General features: G+C 46.5%; 6 protein-coding genes across 6 annotated transcripts, besides 1 other annotated feature; 2 read left to right on the top strand and 4 right to left on the bottom strand.

The window, feature by feature from the left end:
- Positions 1-186: 186 nt before the first annotated feature.
- Positions 187-774, top strand: METBIDRAFT_26238 (uncharacterized protein; the record flags this gene model as incomplete). The annotated part of the gene is made up of 1 exon (XM_018855312.1): positions 187-774. A coding segment is annotated over one exon (588 nt), but the record flags the coding sequence as incomplete, so codon positions are not given.
- A 195-nt stretch (positions 775-969) lies between these two features.
- On the bottom strand, positions 970-1275 carry METBIDRAFT_39125 (uncharacterized protein; the record flags this gene model as incomplete). The annotated part of the gene is made up of 1 exon (XM_018857094.1): positions 970-1275. One exon carries the CDS (start codon positions 1273-1275, stop codon positions 970-972), a length of 306 nt encoding a protein of 101 aa, XP_018712646.1.
- Positions 1276-3952: 2677 nt separating this feature from the next.
- YCK2 (serine/threonine protein kinase) lies at positions 3953-5386 on the top strand (the record flags this gene model as incomplete). Its single annotated transcript, XM_018858734.1, has 1 exon — positions 3953-5386. The coding sequence occupies one exon, from the start codon at positions 3953-3955 to the stop codon at positions 5384-5386; it is 1434 nt and encodes a 477-aa protein (XP_018712645.1).
- Positions 5387-5659: 273 nt separating this feature from the next.
- On the bottom strand, positions 5660-6859 carry METBIDRAFT_77619 (uncharacterized protein; the record flags this gene model as incomplete). Its single annotated transcript, XM_018858733.1, has 1 exon — positions 5660-6859. The coding sequence occupies one exon, from the start codon at positions 6857-6859 to the stop codon at positions 5660-5662; it is 1200 nt and encodes a 399-aa protein (XP_018712644.1).
- A 4622-nt stretch (positions 6860-11481) lies between these two features.
- On the bottom strand, positions 11482-12528 carry METBIDRAFT_40489 (zinc-dependent alcohol dehydrogenase; the record flags this gene model as incomplete). Its single annotated transcript, XM_018857279.1, has 1 exon — positions 11482-12528. One exon carries the CDS (start codon positions 12526-12528, stop codon positions 11482-11484), a length of 1047 nt encoding a protein of 348 aa, XP_018712643.1.
- A 3661-nt stretch (positions 12529-16189) lies between these two features.
- Positions 16190-16348: a sequence feature (Protein overlapping with rRNA (METBIDRAFT_38893, OBA22146.1) was converted to a misc_feature.).
- A 4056-nt stretch (positions 16349-20404) lies between these two features.
- Positions 20405-21022, bottom strand: METBIDRAFT_147362 (uncharacterized protein). Its single transcript, XM_018854534.1, has one exon. The coding sequence runs from the start codon at positions 20907-20909 to the stop codon at positions 20445-20447; it is 465 nt and encodes a 154-aa protein (XP_018712641.1). The 5' UTR covers positions 20910-21022; the 3' UTR covers positions 20405-20444.
- Positions 21023-22586: the final 1564 nt, after the last annotated feature.

Genomic DNA, 22586 nt, shown 5'->3' with positions numbered 1-22586 from the left:
GAAATGACGTTTCCTCGATCTAGTTTCGATAGCCAATGTCCGGTGTACGGGTGTGCCATACATGCGGCTTGACATCACTGATCAGATTGAGACCTCATAAAATATAACCAGCATCAGCCTAGTTTCTCGACCACAATGAGACTCAACTTCTTGTACCTATGGCTTTCAGCCACGGTTGTAATTGCGCACAACACCATTCCCGTCAAGCCCCTGGAACTTTCATGGCAGGAATGGCACATGAAGGAAGAGCATCAAATGGACAGTTTCGACGCGGCCTCCTTCTTCATGATCCACGATTTGCAAAACAAAGGGTTTTGGGCAGCAGAGGAGATCTTGTATCTATACGGATTGACGCGTGACGAGGTTGTTGGCGACGGCAGTGGCATGGGTGACCACGACCACGCGGAAGCCATTCCGCAAAGTCTTAAAGACAAAGTCATCAGCCATGTTTCCCGTCTTTTGAATGGGGACAGCGAAGGCAACGTGTCCAAGGAGCAGTGGTTGGAGTTTTCCAAGAATGGAGGGCTTTTGCCCGATTTTGGCGTGGGTCCAGGCCATCACATGGACTTCGAGGCCGAGTATGAAAAACATCACTGGAACAAGTACCACCGGGACCAGGACCCAGATGTGCATACGAAGCACAAAGAAGACATTGAGCATGAAATGTTGCATCACGAGCACGAAATCGAGGAGTCGCATTCGAATGAGGGCGGTAGGGCGAGAGCCCACGATTACGTCAGCCCGGTCAAAGTGCACAACATTCCGCAGAAATATTTGGCATAAGTGGAGCAGCGTCGAGGTGCTGCTCCTGGATTGGCCGGTCCATATACGTCAAGTGATTTTGACTGGCTAGTAAATGCTGCAGACGGGTACCGGGGCACAGTGGAGTAAGACTATGGAACATCGCAAATCTATAAGCACATGTATTACCGTTCTATTAAAGTGGAGATAGACGAAGGTTGCCAGCGGCTAGCTGGTGACGGCCCCCAACGCACAGTCTCTCAATTCCGACAAATCCTGCTGGCACATCTTTTGAGCAGACCCGTTCATACGAAGACACAGTTCGTAAGCCTGAAGCTTGCCCGCACACACGCCGTGTATTTTCTGGAAAACCGGCACAGAGCCCTTGATGCAGCGGCTCAAATTCACCTGCTCAACTGCGCAATCGGACTCCGAGGGCGGTTTGCTCATACATTGGTGGAAGGCCAAAAACTGCTGTGGACAGTAGCGAGCAATGTCCTCGATCATTATCTGGTCTAGCGCGGAGGACGACATTGCAGAAAGTATATGAGGCAGGTTGGCTCTTTGTTTAGAAAATATGAATAGGTGAAAAAATGCCACAGTGTGGACGTGGGGATGTCTGAAGAAAGAACAGAGCGTACCAAACTGGGCAAAGGCCCAGAAGTTGTTGGGCGTGGAGCGCGCCTACCTGGCCAAGAGCAATTAACAGAGAAAAGCTGAACACCATTTTTAGGACGTAGTTTGCGAGCAATTTTTATGGAAAAAAAAAAAGGCTGCTTAGTCAGCTGATAGCGATTGAGTTACATTTCTTCTCTGGCGAATTCTGTTGCCATCGGAAGGTCTTTTGAATTAGGTGGTCCGAGCCATCTATGCGCGGATATACTATCAGAGGCTTGATTCTGGGCCAAGAAGTTCTTTCGGGTTTTCACGAAGGCCATGCCGGCGAATCAGTCTTGAATCTAGCGCCTTGCCTTGCCTTGTTTTTTTTTGTGCTGTAGGGTGGTCTCCACCCAACCCGGCTTCGGTGCTAGATAAGACATGAAAATACAGCAGGATAGGTGGCTAGAAAAATGTATTACTAGGGCCAAGGTCCAGTTGACTGCGCGGAGCATCCGTAATATCAGACGCACATGCGGGCTGATTCTTTAAACCCAGATCTGGAGGCAGAGTCGGAAACCAGTGTTTTGGGTACTGCACCGTACATTCCCACTGAACCGTTTTCCAGCCAGTTATGAATGCCTTTCACGTGGATGGTTCTGGTATATAGTGTCTCAGTAATGTACTCCAAGACTATGTAAAACCAAGCGAGTATTTGCAGGACTAATAGAGGTGAGTAATTGCAAAGCTATATGAATACGTGTAAATAGATCCGTGTAAAAAGCGAAAGACTACGTAGATCCAGGCAAGTATTGGAAGGCTACCAGACACAGATATTGCTTGCAAGAGCTTGCAGTAGGGTTGCGTGAAAGTGGATGAGGCTTTCTAGTAATAATAATAATAATACACCCAGCTCAAACTTAAACAGGTTCAAAGCCGGAAAACAGGATTGCTGGGCGCACAAGGCGATGGGCCATATTCGGTCTTTTCCTGAGAACCAGGCACTGCTCGCATCTTGCCCTTAGTAAACGACCATGCCAAATAAAGGGTTGAACATTGCAGGCCATATTTTGGCCATATTTTGGGCCACTACACTGGCCACGTTTTTGGCCACTATTCTGGCCCTACGTTGCCCATTTCTTACCTAATTTGCTGCCTATTTCTTTGCCCAATTGCTGACCCGTTGTTTCGGCATCGTTTCTGGGCTAGTTTTTTTCCAATTTGAGCCGGCTCCTGCCTTCCTGCCTTGCCATTTATTCCTCCATTTTCTGCCAATCACATGCCAGATTGTTTGCCAATTGTAATTAGTTCCCAATTGTAATTTGCTGCCAATTGCCACCTATAAGCCCGTGTAATTTTCCTGCACCTCGGTGCCATTTGACTAGCCCGCCTTTCGGACGCTGGCTCTGGATTGAGGCTTCTCACGTGGCTCTTTCATTTTCGGCCCCGCGCCCTTCCATGATCAGAGCCAATCAACGCCCCGTCCCAAACCGGGAATTCACCCGACCCTGATGGAATATGATGGTGACACGCCTCTATTTTGCTGATCACCGTAATTCTCAAAAAGAAAAAAGAACAAATCCAGCACTTCAGCTCGCCAAGCTTGCCCTGTTTCGAAACACCGGGAATTGAGTATATGCGTGCCTGCACACAGGCGCCCGCTTATCGTCCATCGCCCAGCGCTCCAAACTAGTGTACGACACGCCAGACGTCAGGTCATTGGGCTGAATTGGGGCAAAACAGTTCATGAGCGGATTCATAAAAGGGAGTCAGGAGGAGAAAACATCATAGAACAAAAAATTTAAGAAAAACAGAAATATGAAAGAATGAGTCATAAGAAACTGAATCATATAAAGAACCGGAACGCAAGAGAGCGGATTCATGAACACCAGAGGCGTGGAAACAGGCAAACAAAACAAGAGCAAAATTATCGTAAAACATAAAATGATACATATTACATGTTACATGTTACATAAAAATAAAAATACAACATAAAGAAAAAAATAAAAATAAAACATAAAAACATTAAAAACAAAATGCTGCTTTTTCGTGTCTATGTAGTGTCGTATTCTTATCCCGGAATTGTCTGGCGGCGCTCCCGCGAATTGGCTTCGTTGTCTCAGTGGAGAGCGGCCGCGATTTTCCCACGCGGTTTTTGCTCCTCGCTCGCTCAGTAAAACAACTTTGAGCACACAAAAAAAAAAGCGCCACCGGCCAACATCCCGTTTTCCGTGCCAGATCTGAGCCCTGTCTGCATTTTCCCCTGCGTTCTGCCTCTTTGAACCCCGCTCTTGGCACCGCAGCAATTTCCAGCCCCGTTCGCCAGAAACACATCAAAAAAAAACCGGAAGCATTCGAACGTCGACCGACCCGCCCAAAACTCTGTATTCCGGGCGCCAGCACAGGTCACTAACCGCCGAGATCCACGACAAGCCACGTGATCGCAAACGGCCACCCGTGTATTTGCGCCTTCCCACATCTTCACGTCGGCAGGCCATACATCTAGAATTAGCTTGTTGAGTTTTCTTGTCTTTCGAGCCAGCACAGCAAACCCCACCTTAGACCACACGGTGCCACACAAACAAACGTTCCTTTTTTTTGGCGCCAGACTTCGATGTCCAATACCGCCGCCATAGCCGCCGCTGCCGTGACACAAAACCAGCACAGCATGAACGTCTCCGGGCTGTCGCAGAACAACAACTCCGTGGTCGGCTTGCACTACAAAATCGGCAAGAAAATCGGCGAGGGCTCCTTCGGCGTGCTCTTCGAGGGCAGCAACATCATCAACGGCGTCGCCGTGGCCATCAAGTTCGAGCCCAGGAAAACCGAGGCGCCTCAGTTGCGCGACGAGTACCGCACCTATAAGCATTTGCAAGGCTGCGACGGAATCCCCAACGCCTACTACTTCGGGCAGGAGGGCTTGCACTCCATCTTGGTCATCGACTTGTTGGGCCCGTCCTTGGAGGACTTGTTCGACTGGTGCGGCCGCCGCTTCTCCGTGAAAACCGTGGTGCAGATTGCCGTGCAGATGTTGAATTTGATCGAGGAGGTGCACCGCCACGACTTGATCTACCGGGACATCAAGCCCGACAACTTCCTCATTGGCCGCCAAGGCTTCCCCACGGAAAACAAGGTGCACTTGATTGACTTTGGCATGGCCAAGCAGTACCGCGACCCGCGCACGAAGCAGCACATTCCGTACCGAGAAAAGAAGTCCTTGAGCGGCACTGCACGGTACATGTCCATCAACACGCACTTGGGCCGCGAGCAGCTGCGCAGAGACGACTTGGAGGCCTTGGGCCACGTGTTCTTCTACTTCTTGCGTGGGCAGTTGCCCTGGCAGGGCTTGAAGGCGCCCACCAACAAGCAGAAGTACGAAAAAATTGGCGACAAGAAGCGCACCACTGCCGCCACGCTTTTGTGCGAGGGCTTCCCGAAGCAGTTTGCGGAGTACTTGGACTCTGTGAGATCCTTGCCGTTCGAGGCCGAGCCCGCGTACGAGGAGTACCGCATGTTGTTGTTGTCGGCCTTGGACGACTTGGGCCTCAGCTGCGACGGCGACTTCGACTGGATGCATCTCAACGGCGGCAAGGGCTGGGACTCGTCCATCAACAAGAAACCAAACTTGCATGGCTACGGGCATCCCAACCCGCCCAACGAGAGGGAGAGGCGCCACCGCGAGCTGCGGAGAAACAGGCCCCACCAGTCGACACAGGGCGGCAACGTCATTGCCAGCTCTGCGGGCAACAACAACTTGAACAGTAATATCAACCAGTCCACGCAGCAGCAGCAGCAGTTGTCCGCGGCGCAGTCGCACCAGCAAAAGTTGCAGCATTTGATCAACAGACCCTTGCCCCCCATCAAGCAGGAGCTCCAGCCGCACTCGCGCTTGAGCTCGCAGGGCAACAACGACATGGCGGGCAGCCAGGCCGTGATGCGAAACGCGCAGCCGAACTACGTGAACACCCAGAGGGCCGACCAGTACGAGCAGCAGCAGGTGGTCCAGGAAGAAAAGAAGGGCTTCTGGTCCAAGCTCTGCTGCCAGTGATGGGCCTTGTGGCTCTTCGCGGCGGCCATGCGAGCGAGGCACAGCGCGCCCTCCCCGCCAACCAAGAGGCCTGCTCGCCTCGTGTCTCCAAGGAATACTGAGCAAAACCCCCTCCCCACAGCCAGTCACCATTTTGTTTCGAAGCTACCTCCGGCCGGCTCGTCGTAGAACGAAAGCACGCGGAGACAGAAACTCTTGAGTTAATAACATTTTGTATTCCTCCATAGACACAGTCTCGCCTACTTACTGGAGGTGTGCCCCGGGCCGGGCGCGTCACCCGCGGCCCACCACCTCCCGCCATTCGTCCGCCGTCACCTCCATCTCCGTGTAGGTCGCGGCCAAGTACGCCTCGATGTCCTGCAAGCCGGCCGTGGCCGCGGCCTTGTCGAACACCGTGCCGTGGCCCATCGACGCGGTCAACCGGTCGAGTCTGGCCTTGATGACCTCGGCCCGGTAGCCCACCCACTGGCGGTAGAAGTCCGAGTACTTGGAGCCGTAGTTGATTTCCGGCTTCACCGTGCCCAACACCGAGCCGTCGTGCTGCGCCGCGTCCCGCGCCCGGTACGACGTGACCATGGTGATGCGCTCGGTGGCGCCCACCGGCTTGGGCGCCAAGTGGCGGATCAAGCGGCCCTGCAACACCGCCGCGTGGCCCTTCTGCGGCCCGGCGACACGCGCCAACTGGCCGTCGCCCATGCGGAGATACGTCTCGCCCCCGACCATGTCCGTGGTGTCGGACAACATGAGCACGCACACAAAGGGATACGCGTCGTGGTGCCAGCCCACAATGGCCGGGATCTCCGCGTCGCCGGCCGGGCCCGGGGCATCTGCATCCGCGTCCTTTTGGGTGCCCCGGAAAAGCCGCTCGCGCTGCTCCGCCTCGTGCAGCGAGCGCTGGCGGGCCGCCGTGTGCGGGTCGGTGATGCCCACGTTGACGTGCGCAATCTCGTGGTCCATGACCACCTGCAAGTCCACGCCGGCCATGGTGGAGATCAACTGCATGGTTTCCGGGTGGGTCCAGGCCGCGTGCGTGAACGGCGTGTGCACCGTGCGGCCGTCCGACACGTAGCCGCGCATGGCGCAGTCCAAGCCGGACGTGGAGTTGTACGAGAGCCGGGCGTTGGCGAGGAACGTGTCCCTGTGCAAGATCTCCCACCGCATGATGTCCACGGCCTCGTCCGTGAACAAGGGGAACGGGTCGGACACGCCCACGGGCGAGATCTGCGTCTTGCTGGTGAGGCCCAACTCCTCCATGGTGATGCGCCGCGTGTGGTTGTACTTGTGCTGTTCGGCCGGGCCCTGCGAGTAGTACTTCAAGTGCACCAGCGGGTCGAACGACACCGCGTGCGGCTGGCCGAGCCGGGCCGAGAGCGCGGCAAACGTGCCGGCCAAGCACCGCTCGTACGTGTCTTCCGAAATGGCCTTGCGCTTGTTTCCGGCCTCGATGTCGGCGGCCAATTCGGGTGGTGCCATGGTCGCCATGGGTGGATTCATAGAGGCAAAGAATGTCCAGGGTGCGCGGGGCCAGGGCGGCGTCTTTCGGGCTGTGGGGCTCAGACGGGTGGCCAAAAAATGCAGCTTTCCGTGCTGCACACGCGGCGAGCCCGGGGCCTTTTATATGCTTTGCGTTCGGTGGGCCGTGGGCCCTGGACAGGGCTATCTATGGTGATGCTCGCGGCCCGATATGCGATGCGGCGAGATAGTGCGACGCTGGGACCCCGGATGGGTGCAAAAAGGCGCCGCTCCTGCACACAGCCCGCCGGGCCCGGGCTTTCCCTTTTTGGCGGACGGCGCCGGTCCTTGGGGCGTGGCCCGGCGGCGACCCGGACCTGGGCCAGCGGCGCTCTGGGATGAGGCCCTGTTGCTGCAATGGGAGGGTGTTGGCAGATTCGGGCACTGCCCCGTCCCTGGCTGCGCTGTGTGCAGGTCTGCGGGCTCTTTCGTGCCCGTTTCCGGTGACAAAACGCGGCTGTCCGCATAATCTATAGATAACGATAGAGGCGGGCGATTGACCTTTCACCGGTGTCCCGGGAAACGCCCGTTCGTGTATCTAGGCAGCCCAGCGGATCTGCTGCATGCTCGTCCCACTCTGAATTACCACGCCGTTGCTGCCCCTTTCTTCAGTTCCGAGATCTTGCAGTCTCTTGCCATCAGTGTCGAAGTCTAAGAAGGTCCGATGTTGGGAAATCAGTTCTTTGAATGTGCGCATCCATGCAGCCGAACCCTAATTAGCCTTTGAGCCCGCACGCCACTTTTATCCTGAAAGAGCAAAGAATGCTTGGATGCGACGGTCGCGCGCGTGGCCCAGAACATCGTCTCGGGGCCCCTATCGTGATGGTCCGGGCAGATGAGTTCGGTCGAATCCTTTTTGCAAGCCGTCGGGTTTCCTGCCTGATGAATTCGGGCAAAGCCGGTATATAATATGGAGTCAGTGGCTGATGCACTTGTGCCTGGTAACCTGGGGTAGGTGGCTACCTCCATGATGCAACTATCAATCTGCCCTTTTCTCCCGCATGTCAGACACCCTTTTGGAGCCGGTATAGTAAGTTCCCGTCACTTGCTCAGCACAACAAGGAGCCTCTTCGAGATCACTCAAGGTCCGGTCATTATTGCGGCGCCTGACCGGAGAATCCAAGGGTTGCAGTGTCGAGTGTGCATAGAGCCATGCTCGTCATCGGGCTTGCTTATCCTTGGCTTTGAAGCTAAGAGTCTATGCAACAGCTGATTGACCGGTTTTTGGCTCCCAACAAGTCTAATTCACCACTCGAAGAGTCGATCTGTAGTTCTAACGGCTGTGTTTCGAACAAAACAAGATGTTGCCAGGGCCACGGGGTTAGCTCAAATTTCATGCGACATCCTCTTTCTTTCTAACAGAGTCTTGTCCCCACAGACCACGAGTTTGTGGTGTGCAACAAGGCCACAATAACATACGGCCAGGCCGGCAGACTCTCAATCAGCTAGAGCAAGAATCGTTTGGACTGCGTTTCCGTGCTCCTCACCGCTTCCACGCGAAGCCACCGATTCTTGCTTCCTCGCTCAAATAATACAGACTTTTCTGCTTCTTGGCAGATGCGATACGAAGTACGTCACTACTCAGTCATACAGACTTGCAGAATCGGTCTGCTGAAAGCATTTGGGCCAGAAAACATGGCTCTGCGGATACCAATTGGAAATGCACAAGACGAGGTCGAATCGCAATGGTACTTTCCAAGAAGTGAGAATGCGACAGTACAAACCTTATTGTACAATTTTGCAAACATGAGAATCAGCAAGATCCCGGCTCACACAATGCCACGACTCACTACAACATATTGGATCTGGTTAGTACCCAGATGCCGATGAGTACGATCCAACTAGTCATATTCGTTCTTCCAAGCACATTGTTTCAATATAGTCGCACTAGTGGCCTTAGACTGTCCCATGTGCCATCCCAGGGCTCATAAATGAGAATGGGGTGATGTGGATTGTAGATGGGTCATACGCTTAGGGTGCACATAACAGTCACCAGACTAGCTATCTCCCTCGCAGACCATTGACATCTATCCGATCTTTTTTTTTTAACATGGGCAGTCAATTAATGCAGCCCTGATGGATGTTCTCAGGATCCTGAAATCAGTTTTGTTCGTGCTTCTTCGTTTATTCCATTGACCATAGATTGTTCGTCGAGAACCCGGAGCAACTATACTGCGCGCTTTGCAATCCATACGCTGCTGCAAGCCTGTGTGCACTTCATTTTTGAAGTCTTGTTTGCTTTAGGGGTAGACGTGTGGCTTGTGCAATATAAAATATTTCAAATTCCTGATGATTATTCCTAAATATCTAAGGGAATGAATTAAACAGCAGAGTCCTGGAGCCTCAATTTCTCAAACCAAATAACGGCCCCAACACAATTTACCGCTTATCTTGCGACCCTCATCACTATTTCATAACACCATGAGTCAAGGAAGCAATATCATCGGCAAACTTTTCGAAAAAGAAAAGAAGGAGGAAAAGTTATGGCACACCCAGCATAATGCCAACCTGGAGAAATCAGATTCTGGAGCTAGCCAGACAGCTGGTGATGACAGTCAGGCTTCAATGTCCTTTCGAAGCGACGAAAAACACCACTCACATTCCGATACAAATGGTAAAAACGCTACTTCATAAACAGTATGAATCAGACATGATTGCTCACTATTGGTGGAGGAATGGAATGAGATGGAGTGAGAACTGTATGTAGCTTTCATATTGCGAAAATGGGAATCATATGAAGTCTTTAGTAACGAGAATAAGTTTTTAAGTTGCAATGAACGAGACTACCGTTCACCGCGCCATCGCTATTCATGCACCAATTAAACTACCATATATATATATATATATATTCAGACAATGGACTAACCCTCTTCCAAAAGCAACATCCTTATTGGTAGAATAGACTAAAGACTGGAAGTATAAACATGGGCATTCAGGCATGTCGTCCGCCCGTTCGTTAGAGGGATGTATTATTTCATGATTGTAGATCGCTGCGATGTTTTAATCATGAAATATGATCTTCACTGATAGAACCTTGTACAACTGAGTCGCAGAGGGTTTTTGAACAGGAAACATACACAAGAAGGATAAAAAAGGGTTGCGGCAGTTTTTGTAAACACGCAAGCTGAACTTGTATTCGAAAGCATTTGATGAGCGAAAAGCACAAAGTTTTTTTAACAAGCGAAATAAGCCAAGCTAGGCATGTCGATTTACGAACTAGCAGAAAAAGTGTCCCATTGCGTCTTCTTGTGTTTGAGTTGTGAACCAAGCCTTTTCTGAAAGATAGAGTAATATTTCACACAGATCTTGCCCAAGAGATTCGAAGCGTTCACTTAATGTTCTGGTTACCAAATATTGGTCCCTTAAAGTCGCTCGGATGTTCATTAGTGGGAAGTGAGATCAAATTTGGACCTATGTCACATGTTCACGCTTTGAATTGAGACTGCCAATATCCATTGGACATAGACAAGCTCAGCTCTTCAGAAAAATTCGAAGATGTCACAAGTTCGGAGAAAAAGCGGACACCACAGAACATCTCTATCTAAGAAATTGAAAGCCGAGTCATCTTGAAGGCAGCTAGATCGCCAAAATTTTGTAGATACAACTTCATCAGGTTTCCCAACAAAAATTGTACGTCTCTCCTGGCTACCCATGGTAGGATAATGAAGATTTAAAGACTTCCCGGTTCCAGCCAGAGTTTCTGTGTGGGTGCATAACCCAATAAAACGTTATCCGTTTGATTGAGCCAATCATACATGAACTTACAGGGGCGGGCCCAACACATTTTCTAATATTTCGCTAGAGAACCAAAGTTAATTACTATAGGCGAGTTGCGTGAACGAGAAAGTCATTACATTAATGTTTTCAATGTTTGGTGTTTGCGAGGCGTGTGAAAGCCAAAGATGTAGCGCCCAAAAGCTGCATCAAAAAGGACTCATATGAAATAGATGAAACAATTGAGGCAAATATTTGCTTGTCATAAATAATGGAACGTGTCACATTCTTCGTTTGATAGTGGCGACGTTGAGCTCAGTGTTTGTTGATGTGGTTTCAAAGGCCTGAAAAACGGGTCACAAATTAAGATAATGCTTCACACTACCCGCTTTATCCAACAAGACATCCTTGATAACTTTTCATCAGCATAGTGAAGGCATAGAAGCTCATGGCTTATGAGTACGTTTCTGACAGCTGTTTCTAGCATACCCTCATGCATCCCTCTTGGTCTTACGCTGAACCGTTTTCAGTGACGCTGAATCCAAACTCTCTGCACATAAATTGAGGCCAGTTTGTTTGAAAGGTGTATTCCTGGGATCTGAAAAAAAAATCATTATCTGCGTTTGAATAAAACATCATCTGCAGCGACTTTGCCGTGAAAGCAAGCACCCGCGAGATTAGAGCCCCCACAAGTAAGGTCAGCCAGCACACAAGTTGAGCCATTGAATTAAACACTTACGTTGTTTTTCTGAAACAAGACAAATGATTCGCAAATCGATAGAATTGAATGTAAAACATACTCACAGAAGAGGAATTGTCACGGACAATTGAAAAGGCATGTCCTGCAGGACCAGAAGCTTGCAGCCTCTTTACTTGGAAGTGTCCACCACGTAGCGGCCCAAGATCTTGCCCTGAACCATCAACTCGTACACGCTTGGCAACTCGGACAAACCCACGACCTTGATGGGACACTTGATCAAGCCTCTGGTGAAGAAGTCAATGGCCTCGGCAGAGTCGGCTCTGTTTCCGACATAAGAGCCCTTGATGCTGACGGACTTCACCACCGACTCGAACACAGGGGCCACGACCTTGGCCCCGGCAGGCAAGCCCACCAAAATCACGGTTCCCGTGGCCCGCACGTACTCGACGGATTGCTGCATGGCCTTCTCCGACACAGACACGTTGATCACACCGTGGGGCCCGCCGTTGGTGATTTCCTGCACATCCTTGACCACGTCCAGCGACTTGAAGAAGTCCACGTAGGCCTCTGCGCCCAATGACTTGGCAAAGTCGCCCTTGTCATCTCCGCCATCAATGGCCAAAACACGGTAGCCCATGGCCTTGGCGTACTGCACGGCCAAGGAGCCCAATCCGCCGGCGGCACCGGAAATAGCCACCCACTGGCCCGCGTTCAAGTGGGCCGTTTTCAAAGCCTTGTAGACGGTGATGCCTGCACACAAGATCGGCGACACCTGTGCCAAGTCGGTGCCCCGGGGTATTTTGGCGGCGTGAATGGCGTCCGCGGTGGCGTACTGCTGGAACGAGCCGTCGTGGGTGTATCCCGACAAGTCGGCCTGGGCACAATTCGACTCGTTGGTGGTTTGGCAGAACTCGCACGAATTGCACAGCGAGTTCAACCACTTGATTCCGGCATAGTCGCCGATTTCCCAGCCCTTGACGTTTTCGCCTTTGGCCACAACCACACCTGCACCTTCGTGGCCGCCGACTAGGGGCAACTTGGTGGCCAAGGGCCAGTCGCCTTTCCAAGCATGCAAATCTGTGTGGCACACGCCCGAGTACTTGACGTTGATCAAGAGCTCGTTGGCTTTTGGTTGGGGCACGTCGATGTCCTTGTAGAGCAAAGGCCCGCCGTTGGTCTCAAAGATGACTGCTTTCTGGGTGGCTGGAATTGACATGGTTGGGTGTGCAGGGTCTTTCTGATGTGTCTTGACTGGGATGGGCCAACGACTGTTTTTGGGAAAAGTGGCTTTTTTTGGGATAAGCGGCTTGTTTTTGAAGCAATTGGTTTGTTTTTGGTGAGGTGGTTTCTAGCTCTTGCTTGGCAGATATGGATGTGTTGGCGGGAGGCCGCCCTGTTTTATAGACTGGAGGAGCCCGCTGAATTGTGGGGCACGTTGCATGGCGCGTCTGGAGTTAGGAACACGAGGAGGGGGAGGAGGCAGGCCGGCTGTGTGCAGGCCGTCCTTGGGTGGGTGTCTGCGTCTCGGGCTTAAGTGTGCAGTTGCGTTTGAGGAGATTCTTAGGGCCGAAGCGCATTCCAGCTCGGGGTTTGGGTAACACCGAGAAATGGTTGAAAACGGTGGAGACCGATCTAAGATGATTGAGCCGAATGTGCTTAGTACCCCGCCCGCGGTCGACCGCTGTTTTCAGGCAAAGGTGGAAGTGCAACAAGAGCCTGAAGCTGTGAGCCACTAATATTTGTCTCAAGTATGTGTATTTGTCTGAACTAGTAGTATCTTTCTGAGATACTTAGGTCAGGACCAACGACTGGTATCTGTCTGAGCTACCAGTTTCCGTCTCAAATACGTATAGTTATCTTAACTAGTATCTGTCTGAACTACTAGTATTTGTTTCAAATACTTGTATATGTTTGAACTAGTAATTTCTGTCTCAACTACTAGTATCTGTCTCAGCTACTAGTATTTGTCTCAGCTACTAGTATTTGTCTCAGCTACTAGTATCTGTCTCAGCTACTAGTATCTGTCTTAGCTACTAGTATATGTCTTAGCTACTAGTATATGTCTTAGCTACTAATAGCAACATGAACTACCACGATCAGTATGAACTACTACAGTCAGTCTGAGCTACTGACCATTCAGATATCCGTCACATCACTACTATCTCTGAGTTTTACCATCTACCTTCACGACGATTATCCGTCTGAGCAGTAATCTATATCCAAGCTACTACAATCGCTGGCCCGGATCTACTTATACTTCAGATCGACCAATATCCGTCTTGACCACTAATATCGGCCCCAAATACTAGCATCAGTCATAACTGCTGCTGCCTCCGGGGATTCAAAGTTCTCACCTACTAGTATTGATCTCAGCTAGCCATCTGAAATACTAAATATGTGTAGAATTTCATACCAACAGCCACCTCAAGCTCCAAAGGAAGGCTTTCAATGTCCGTCTCAGCTACTAGTTGCCGCTGTACTACAAAGATGTGTCTGAACTACAATAGTTCGGAGGTACAAATAGTTCAGAACGACTAGTGTCAGTCTCATGCCTACCTCAAAGACTTGGATCTGTCTCAGCCACCACTGTTTGTCGGCGCTTCTTTTATCTATATCGCCCACCTATAGCAGGGCGAACGACTATTTTCTGAACTGACAGCTTTCGAAACATTATCTACTATCGACAACAGTCCGAGCCACTCTCCTCCGGCAAAAGCTCGAGAGATCTTTCCATCAGTGTTGCGTGGTAGCATATTTAACAAACAAAGACGGAGCGCATCATACTGGACAAGGTGACACAAATTCAACCCCTTTATGCTTTTACTAATACATCTTGTAAATGACGGATTGCATACAACAAACAGGCCAGAATCCTGAAAGCCTCCAACATCCGCCGGAAATCTACAAGAGTGATCGGCCCTTCACAGCCTGTGTATTCTCAGCCGACCCGTCAGAGTAAAGATAAAATGGCGTAACTGTGACATCACGTGGCATTTGTCTTCTCGCTTTCCTCCCACGGTAGGTGCACGGAAGTTGGGCACGGCTTCCATGGACAAGCGAGAACGTAATGATGGGTTTTTTCTTCTATTTTTGGCGTCAGTCGGGATCTGGATTTCGGCCATGTATCCGAAAGATAGCTATAGAAATGGGTCCATTGACTAAGTCAACTGCCACGCCGTTAAAATAATAGCAGCCTATGGAGCTACAACATAACTTTGAGATTATCTCTTAACCCAAATGCCTATTATTTTTTGCTGAAATTAAATCTTTAGTGGCTGGATATTCAATGGGATTATGTGTAGTTATGAGTTGAGAAGTCTTGGTTTCTGTTGCTTCTAGATGGCCTGATCCTGACTACCAGTACACACGCGGCATTCTTGCAGCAAATGCATTCAGAGATGGTACCTGTTATCGTAATAATCTTGGTGGTGGTAAAAAGTGTTCATGTACCCTGTGACTCGCGGTCACCGGGATAAATACTCTTATCGGATCCACTAGATAATTTCAGAGACAGAACCAAGATGTATGTAAATTTATTCCATCCCTTTTAATGAGTCGCTACAAAGATTGTCAAGAATCAGATTTGTGCCGCTAAATCATATGAAAAGATTGCTATATGAATCTTTCATTTCGGATAATTAGAAGTGATTCGATCCCTCGATGACCTTTGTTATGATTGATACCAAGGCCCATCTAATCGAGATCCTCAAAAACCCGATTTATATCCAAAAGAAATAGCAAATTTGTAAGAGGGGCTTAGAGAGTTGTCCTAAGCCGAAAAATCATTGTTTGGCTACACTCATGCAATTATATGATTTAGAGATAGAGGAGCTTTTTTGGCAGATCCATCTAATTAAGGGAACAAATGTTTTATGATATCATGTACAGACGATTTCCAACAGCTCCCATATACGAACTGTGTAAAAACACTTCGGCCCACCCCCTTCCGTCAATCACGTCTTTGAAGGTCCCCTTGGCCCGCCTCAGTTTACGTTTTGGATATTACATCATCAATTCCTAGGATAAGTCTGCAATTATTTGGGGCCCCCTTTATTTCTTTGAAAATACCATTATTTTGAAGAGTGTTACTGGAGGTATCTGAAGCCCCATCCGTAACGAGAAATATAAAGAAAGAAACCTAAATAGACCGCAACATCGGCTCAAGTGAGATGGCGCGAGCACGCTTTCATGAAATCTCCCAAAGAGGATGGGACGTCAAAAAGACTTCTGCCCATAACAAATGTCAGCCACTTGAATAAAACTAACTAGCTGACATCAGCCCATAGGATATGTTTTTCTGAAGGCCCGTGGCCATAGCTCATTTGACAAGGCAACAAGACGTATGGTTTTCTTCTCATCCTGGTTCTTAAGCAAATAAGCCATGCGAACAATTTTAACAAACCAAATAAGGTTTCTTGAATTTTCAAGGGAATCATTTAAAGGAGCTATCATTTTCCTTACGTGCATTAAAGCGTGAAAGCCGTTTTTTCGCCACCATAAGTGCGCAATCTTACGCTCATAGTAGAGGTGTGTTAGCTTCTGATCGCTATAGCAGCGTTTCAAACACAAACTGCATTTGAGCCGTCACTGCCCACCTTTTTATCATGAAGGGGTATATGGGAGTCCTGATTGAATAGATGTAAGGCGGTGAGCTCCTTCTGCCCCGACCCTTTATGTTTGTGTGAGTATTTCCAAAATCTTCTCCAGCGTTTCGTCGCCTTCACTTAGGGAAAAATCAAAAGTTCGTACCAATCGAGGTATACATGCTACTAATGTTTATTCTAAGCTCTATTATGCTTTATTTTGAAGTTTTGACCATGATTTTGGTCTTTGAGTCAATTAGCGCCAAGTCTATCATATCTGTTTAACATCTCGTCTCAAATTTCCGGTTGCGGCCATACCATGGAGAACACACTGTTTCCCGTCCGATCAACGTTAGTTAAGCTCCATAGGGCCACACTGAGTAGTGTAGTGGGAGACCATATGCGAAATTGTGGTGCCGCAATCTTTTTGGATTTGGGGAATATGTTTTTTACCCAGGAAAGTTTGCCATAGATTCTTGTAATAAACAAATTCGTAGATCACGGCGTTTGCCAGTAGCATTCTTGGGGTGATGTGCCCTCATACGCATTTTACTTTCGCAATCAAAGCGGTATATATCTTAGACTAAATATTGGCGAGAGACCGAGCGAAAAAGTACAGTGATGGAGAGATGGAAAGCACTTTGAAAAGAGAGTGTCCTGCCGTCAATTCCTTTAATATTGAGCCTTGCAACCATATATCCCCCAGAATAGAAAAGCTTTGATTTCTCGCAAGGCGCTGTGCGCGTCATTTACGTGAGGCGCCGCCTAAACCTTAGTCGGCATAGTTTATGGTGAAGGCTACGATCAACTTCGATGCCCTAACTTTCGTTCTTGATTTGAGAAAATGTTCTTAAAAATGCTTTCACCTTAGTTAGTCTTCAGAAAATGTAAGAATTCCACCTCTCGCAAGTGAATACTAATATCCCGGCCGTCTCCAATAGTCATTACGATGTTACCAGGGACCAACGAAATAGGTACATCATCCTACTTTATTATTCCAAGCTAAAAGATTGAAGCAGTTGCCTGAAAGATTTGATATTTTCTCCGGTCGTAAATATTGGGGAATGCACACGGACTTGAAGATTCAGAATTGTCTTTCCATTTTCATAGATTCGGACTACTTCCGGACTTAAAGATTGTTTCCACTTTTGTGGCCTCTGAGACTGCGTTGGTTCTGTTTTCGACCAGTCAAAGCGGTCTCAAAGAATCGGCCACGTGGACATCGGATGGGCCCCGAAGGCCAAACGGCTGCTCTCAAAGAGTCCTTGGCATAGTCCTTGACTAAGTTCTTATATTTTAGCCTTCATTGGACTTTTATTAGCCCTCCACTCCACCCTTAATTAGCTCTGCATTAGCCCTCCACTTAATGCTAAATTAAGTCTTCATTGGCCCTTATTAGACCTTCTTACCCCTATACTTCTTACTTGACATATCCTGGCCTTTCAATAGCCCAATAGTCCTCCACTAACCCTTCATCAACTCCAGAATTAACCTCATTAAATTCTTCTTTAGCTTTGCACTGTCTCTCCACTAATTCTTCATTAGTCCTCTACTTAAGCCTTTATTAGTCCCTATTATCCCTTAACCAACTCTTCGTCATCCCCCCCACTATCCTACCACCGACCCTTTATTAGCCCTCCACTCCCCACCATCCGCCACCACCCCATCACAATTCCTAGCTGAGATATAAATATTCTTGCGGAATGATTATATTTACAGAAAAATTTCGAAGCTGAAGCAGGACATCAATCGATCCACACGTAGAAATGATGCCTTTGTGAAGTCGTGTGATAACGTGGTTCGACAGAACATACAGGCTTAAAAAGTCTAATCAAGGAGTGGCCAAAACCCAGATATTATCTGCAAAGAAGAATGAAGACTCAACCAGCTGTGTCCAAATTGGAAGTTCCGAGAACGGAATATTATACGACATTCAAAAAACAAGTAAAGAATGCTCACAGAAAGTAACATGCACAAAATTTATTTGCTAGATAAATCAGGGATCCTTCAATTTAAAAAGATCATAGGAATCGGGCCAGAAATGTCGCAAACATTTGAAAAAGGCTTTCAAGATCAATGTTCATACATAATCTGAAATTTCAAGTATGAATAAAAGTTTACTCATGAGAGGAAGGCTTCTTATTGATTAAAGTTCTATACGTTGGTAATTGCCATTTCATTTTAAACACAGAATGAGTTCAAGAAATGTACTACCATTAGAAGTGCAAACTTCACACGATATTTGGCTTCAACTGCAGATTACCTAAACCTGACTTGATATCACATGGCAGCTTCCTTCGCAAGTATTTTACCCTGGTATAGTGTCACACGGGATTCAAAGGCCCCTGTAAATGATATGGATTTTACAAAAAAAAACAATAAAAAAGCAAGATTGGTCTGCGTCTGAATAGTGACTTTGGGGATTGTACATTTCGGAACCCCTCACTCAGTCATCCTGCGACATGAATAAATCCTAGACTTTCTATATATTGTGCTTCGGAATACACAAATGTTTGCACGTAAAAGTAACTATAGTCTAACTGGAAAATGCTGCTATTGCAATGGATTTTCATTAATAAGCTTTTGCATTTCTGCCTATCTCCTGTGAGCGGAAAAGTTTTGATATCATATGTGAATATTAGTCTACCAGGAATCATCCTGATTGGAAGGAGTATATACACGCAGAAGAATAATGTTTTGTACATGCCTCTGTTCATAAGGAATGTAGATAGGTTTCTGGGGTTGGTTTAGTTTTATGTAAATGTTCAATAAATGGAAGAGTTGTGATCCTAATTTTATTTGTATTGGTGGACAGAGTCAGCTTGAGAATATAATGTGTCGGAAGTAAAACTTGTAGTTGATACTTAGTATTCAGCAGTACCCGTGCCTGATTGTCAATAACAACTATTTATTGCCTAATTATCTAGGATATGTGCCACTGATAAAATTTTGTAATTGAACACTAAATTATTTAGAAGGCGAGCATTTTGAGAACTTGCATTAGCGAACTAACCGACAATAAGTGTTCACTTGTATATCGTTGAGATAGATGAGTCAACCGCCATACTGGTTGGGATACATAATTAAAAGGCGAAAATACTCTCGCAATGGCCAGCCATGTTTTCGCTTTCTATGAAATAACTTTTCGTTGCACTTCATATGTTATATTCGATTCTCTCGCTGTCATAAGCTAAATCCGATTGGTGGAGTCCTTTTAATCATCCAGTCCGTCCATACGTATGTTTGTTGATAAATTTGGTTCAGCCAGTATAAGTATACTATAACTACCTACAGTTTCATTGCATGTTTTTACGCAGGATAGACTTCAACATCTATAGAAGAAGCCGCGTGCAGACTTATGCCTGAAGTTAGCGTAGTCCTTGTGTGAATACCACTAGGAGCGGAAACAGAGATGTTGATGTATTTCTGATGCGCGGCAGCAAACACGTCTCTGGGTATAGACAATATTTTGATACGGTTCAGTCTTTGGGCAATAAATCGTTTCCGAAAAAACCGTATGGATCCGATAATGTCCATGCTCCCTGTGTTATTACCTGATCGCAAGAATTTTCAGTCCAATACTTGCACCACGACAAAGGCAGTGCTGAGCGCAATTGCTACGTGACGTCACGAAGACAGTAAGACCAACGAGAGATCCGGATGGATACACGCTACAGGAATATTCACCCGACACCTTTTCTGTTCCTTAAAAGGTCAGCAATAAACACGCATATGAGTGAATTCGTGGCTGAAAAATTACAAGGTATTTATTTTGGGCCCTCTTTTGTTGTGATGAAAGTACCCGGACAGAGATAGAAGCAAAGCGTTAAGTAATAATAACTACTTTTCTGACCATTAGTAAGAACAACAGATCCTTGATCTGTAGACGTATAATTTATATATATATATATATATATATGTATATAATATTCGAAAATATGGGTCTTTGTATACCAACCAGCTAAGAAACAATTCCTATGTATGAAAGAGATACGGTCAAGCTGAAAACTGTATGTTCGTGAACTTTATCCTTTGTCATGATTCTTGAAACTTGATGATCGATGCCCCAAAAAGAACGTAAATATCACTCTCAATGTATCTTATGAAATTTCAAAGATCAGTGTAAGGTCCCTGGTAGCACTGAGTGTTCATGTAAGCGTATATATGAGTATATGCAATTCCATTATCATTTTGAACAACTCATTGAATGTTCTCCCAAATTCAAGAAATTGTTTTCACGTGAACTCCCGATAAAGTATTAATCGTGGAAATTAACTCCTGTAGAGCTCTAGAGAAACCAGTGATCAAATGGTAATTCAGATACATTTATGCCATGCGAAGTTCCTTACAAATACTTTAGGGTTGTATGGTAACCACGATTTGTCTAAGCGCAAAACAATTACCAGGAAATTGGAATTTATAATCATTACTGGCTGGTATTCTAGATGGTCTAATGATTCCTTGTCGTAGACCACCACCTTAGGTGAAAATGTGATTATGCACACTCTTTAAATTCAACATTTTCTATTCTGGTATGAGTGCATAGCTTTCAGGACCTACCTATGGTTTTTGATTTTCTTTTAATACCTAAAGATATGTTGCAATCCAAATCGCAAGTGTTTAGCAGAAATTTCAAGATATTTGGAGTATGCTTCTTTCTACTCAACGATATGAAAGCCCAATGTTTTGCTTTTCGTGGTGCATTACCTAGAGCTTGTAAAATGAGTAGATTTTCAGCCCGTAGTATAAACTTGACATTGGCTGTGCCCCGTAAACGCATATAGGGTCTATATGCGTGCCCTTCATTAAAAGTTGTCAAATACCATTTTGAGCGAATAATATAGTATCTTTTAAAGTCAAAGGAGCTCCGTTCACGTATCTCCCAAACGAAGTATATGAAGATAGTTAGGAACTCACGTGGAGGTTTGGAGAAACCAGTGAATAATAGGAATACAAATACCTTAATGCCTCGCAGTCCCTCACAGAAGCTGTCAGCTTGATAATTGGAATCCATCTAAAAAAATTTACAATCTGTTTGAGAAACAAAATTGAGGAATCATGGATGAATAATTATCGTTAACAAAGCCTCATAGTTTAAGCTTTTGTGAATTCAGGCAACTTCTGTAATAGGCTGCTGAATTATGCTGCGAGTGTCTTTTGTCAAAATTGTTCGTGAGATTGAATTATAGGATAGAAGAAAAGTCCTATGAATCACGTGACCAGGTTTACACAACACTTAATTATGAGAAAACATGGTTTTTGCTGAGAATAGGGCTGCTACCAATCACCATCACCCCTTGACTATAGTGTTGCACATTGTATACTGTAACTGATGCAGCACTATTTGTGACTTCTGTTCGTCTTTCAGTATTGCAGTCATGGTCACGTGAACGAAAAATGAGTGAATTTTGTCTATACAGGTAGGCTTTCGCCCCGTACGCCTTAGTTATGAAGTCTCCCAGAAGATTCCGAGACGCAAAAAAGAGATTTTTCGGATTAGCTACAGGTTTCATAGGGAAGCAACTACAGTCTATTTCAACTCCTTTCAATGCAATTATTTCTTTATTTGATTTTGATGCAAAGACTCGACGCAAGTAGGGAATAAATGTTAGCCAATAGAAAGAGACTGAAAAGCGAGATCCAAACAAACAATGTCTCGCTAGTACACAGTTATTTTCTATTGTGCATCTCACATTCGAGCACACACTCGAATTAGACGGAAAACATAAGATACAGGTGCATTTGTGGTAGTATGAGCCCTTAGTTTCTGGCACACATTCGTCTGATTTCAAAATTTGAGTTAAATTGTTTCTGAGTATAAAGTATAAGTTTCTCTACTGATGAATAAATACAGTCAAGTCGTGCTTTTGTGGCCTTGATTGTTCATAAATACAAAGTTTTTTTCTTCCGCCTTTTCCGATTTCAATCTCAAAGGTTCTGTTACAGGTAAAACTATTGTTGCTTATTTTTTGAATCCATGCACTAAAGTTTGTTTCATGCACAATAGCATATATACTTTTAGGATACACAAGTTTTAGGCGATCAAAGCTTCACTGTTGTATTGGGAAACTGGAACAATCAAGAAGGGGCATCTTGGTTTTTATAAATCCCGAATGGAGCGGGGAACAATAATATTGCAATGTTAAGTGTGACCATCAAGCGAAACGTTTACTGCTACCGCTTTTAAGCTCTCTGTCTAATGTTTGCTCAGTTTTAGCCTTAGAACTCTCACGTAATGACAATAATGGTGATGATGACGATGATGATGATGATATAGTTAGCATTCCTCTATAGCAGAAACACAAAATGTACAAAACAAGGGTAAATTCTTCTCTTTCTATCACTCCATCAAAATACAAATACCACAAAAAAATAATATTTTTTACCACTATTGCCTCAATTACTTTGACCTTTGCCGGAGCAGCGGCCAGATCTGGTTTCCTTTCCATCAGGCCTGTTAGTGGAAACGATGGACGCATTCCCGCTTTTTTACATGTTTCCAAGAAACAGAATTTGCATACAAGAAAGCTTCGGAGTTTATAGTGGATGATGGATTTGTGAAGCATGAAAAAGACAACTTGTATATCAAGGCTGATGAGAAAGGAAGGATCGTCACGACTGATTCAACTCTTAATACATTTAAACTTAAGTATGGCAAAGATCTTTATTTGAGCTCTAAGGGAAATATCTT

Source organism: Metschnikowia bicuspidata, assembly GCF_001664035.1.
Source record: "Metschnikowia bicuspidata var. bicuspidata NRRL YB-4993 chromosome Unknown METBIscaffold_2, whole genome shotgun sequence".
In the NCBI taxonomy this organism is placed as follows: Eukaryota; Fungi; Ascomycota; class Pichiomycetes; order Serinales; family Metschnikowiaceae; genus Metschnikowia; species Metschnikowia bicuspidata.
The sequence above is the reverse complement of the archived record's forward strand: the minus strand, read 5'-3'. Positions and strand labels throughout refer to the sequence as shown.

Excerpts from the sequence above, each read along its gene's own strand:
- METBIDRAFT_147362 (XM_018854534.1), bottom strand. The coding sequence starts at position 20,909 with ATGGATTCCAATTATCAAGCTGACAGCTTCTGTGAGGGACTGCGAGGC.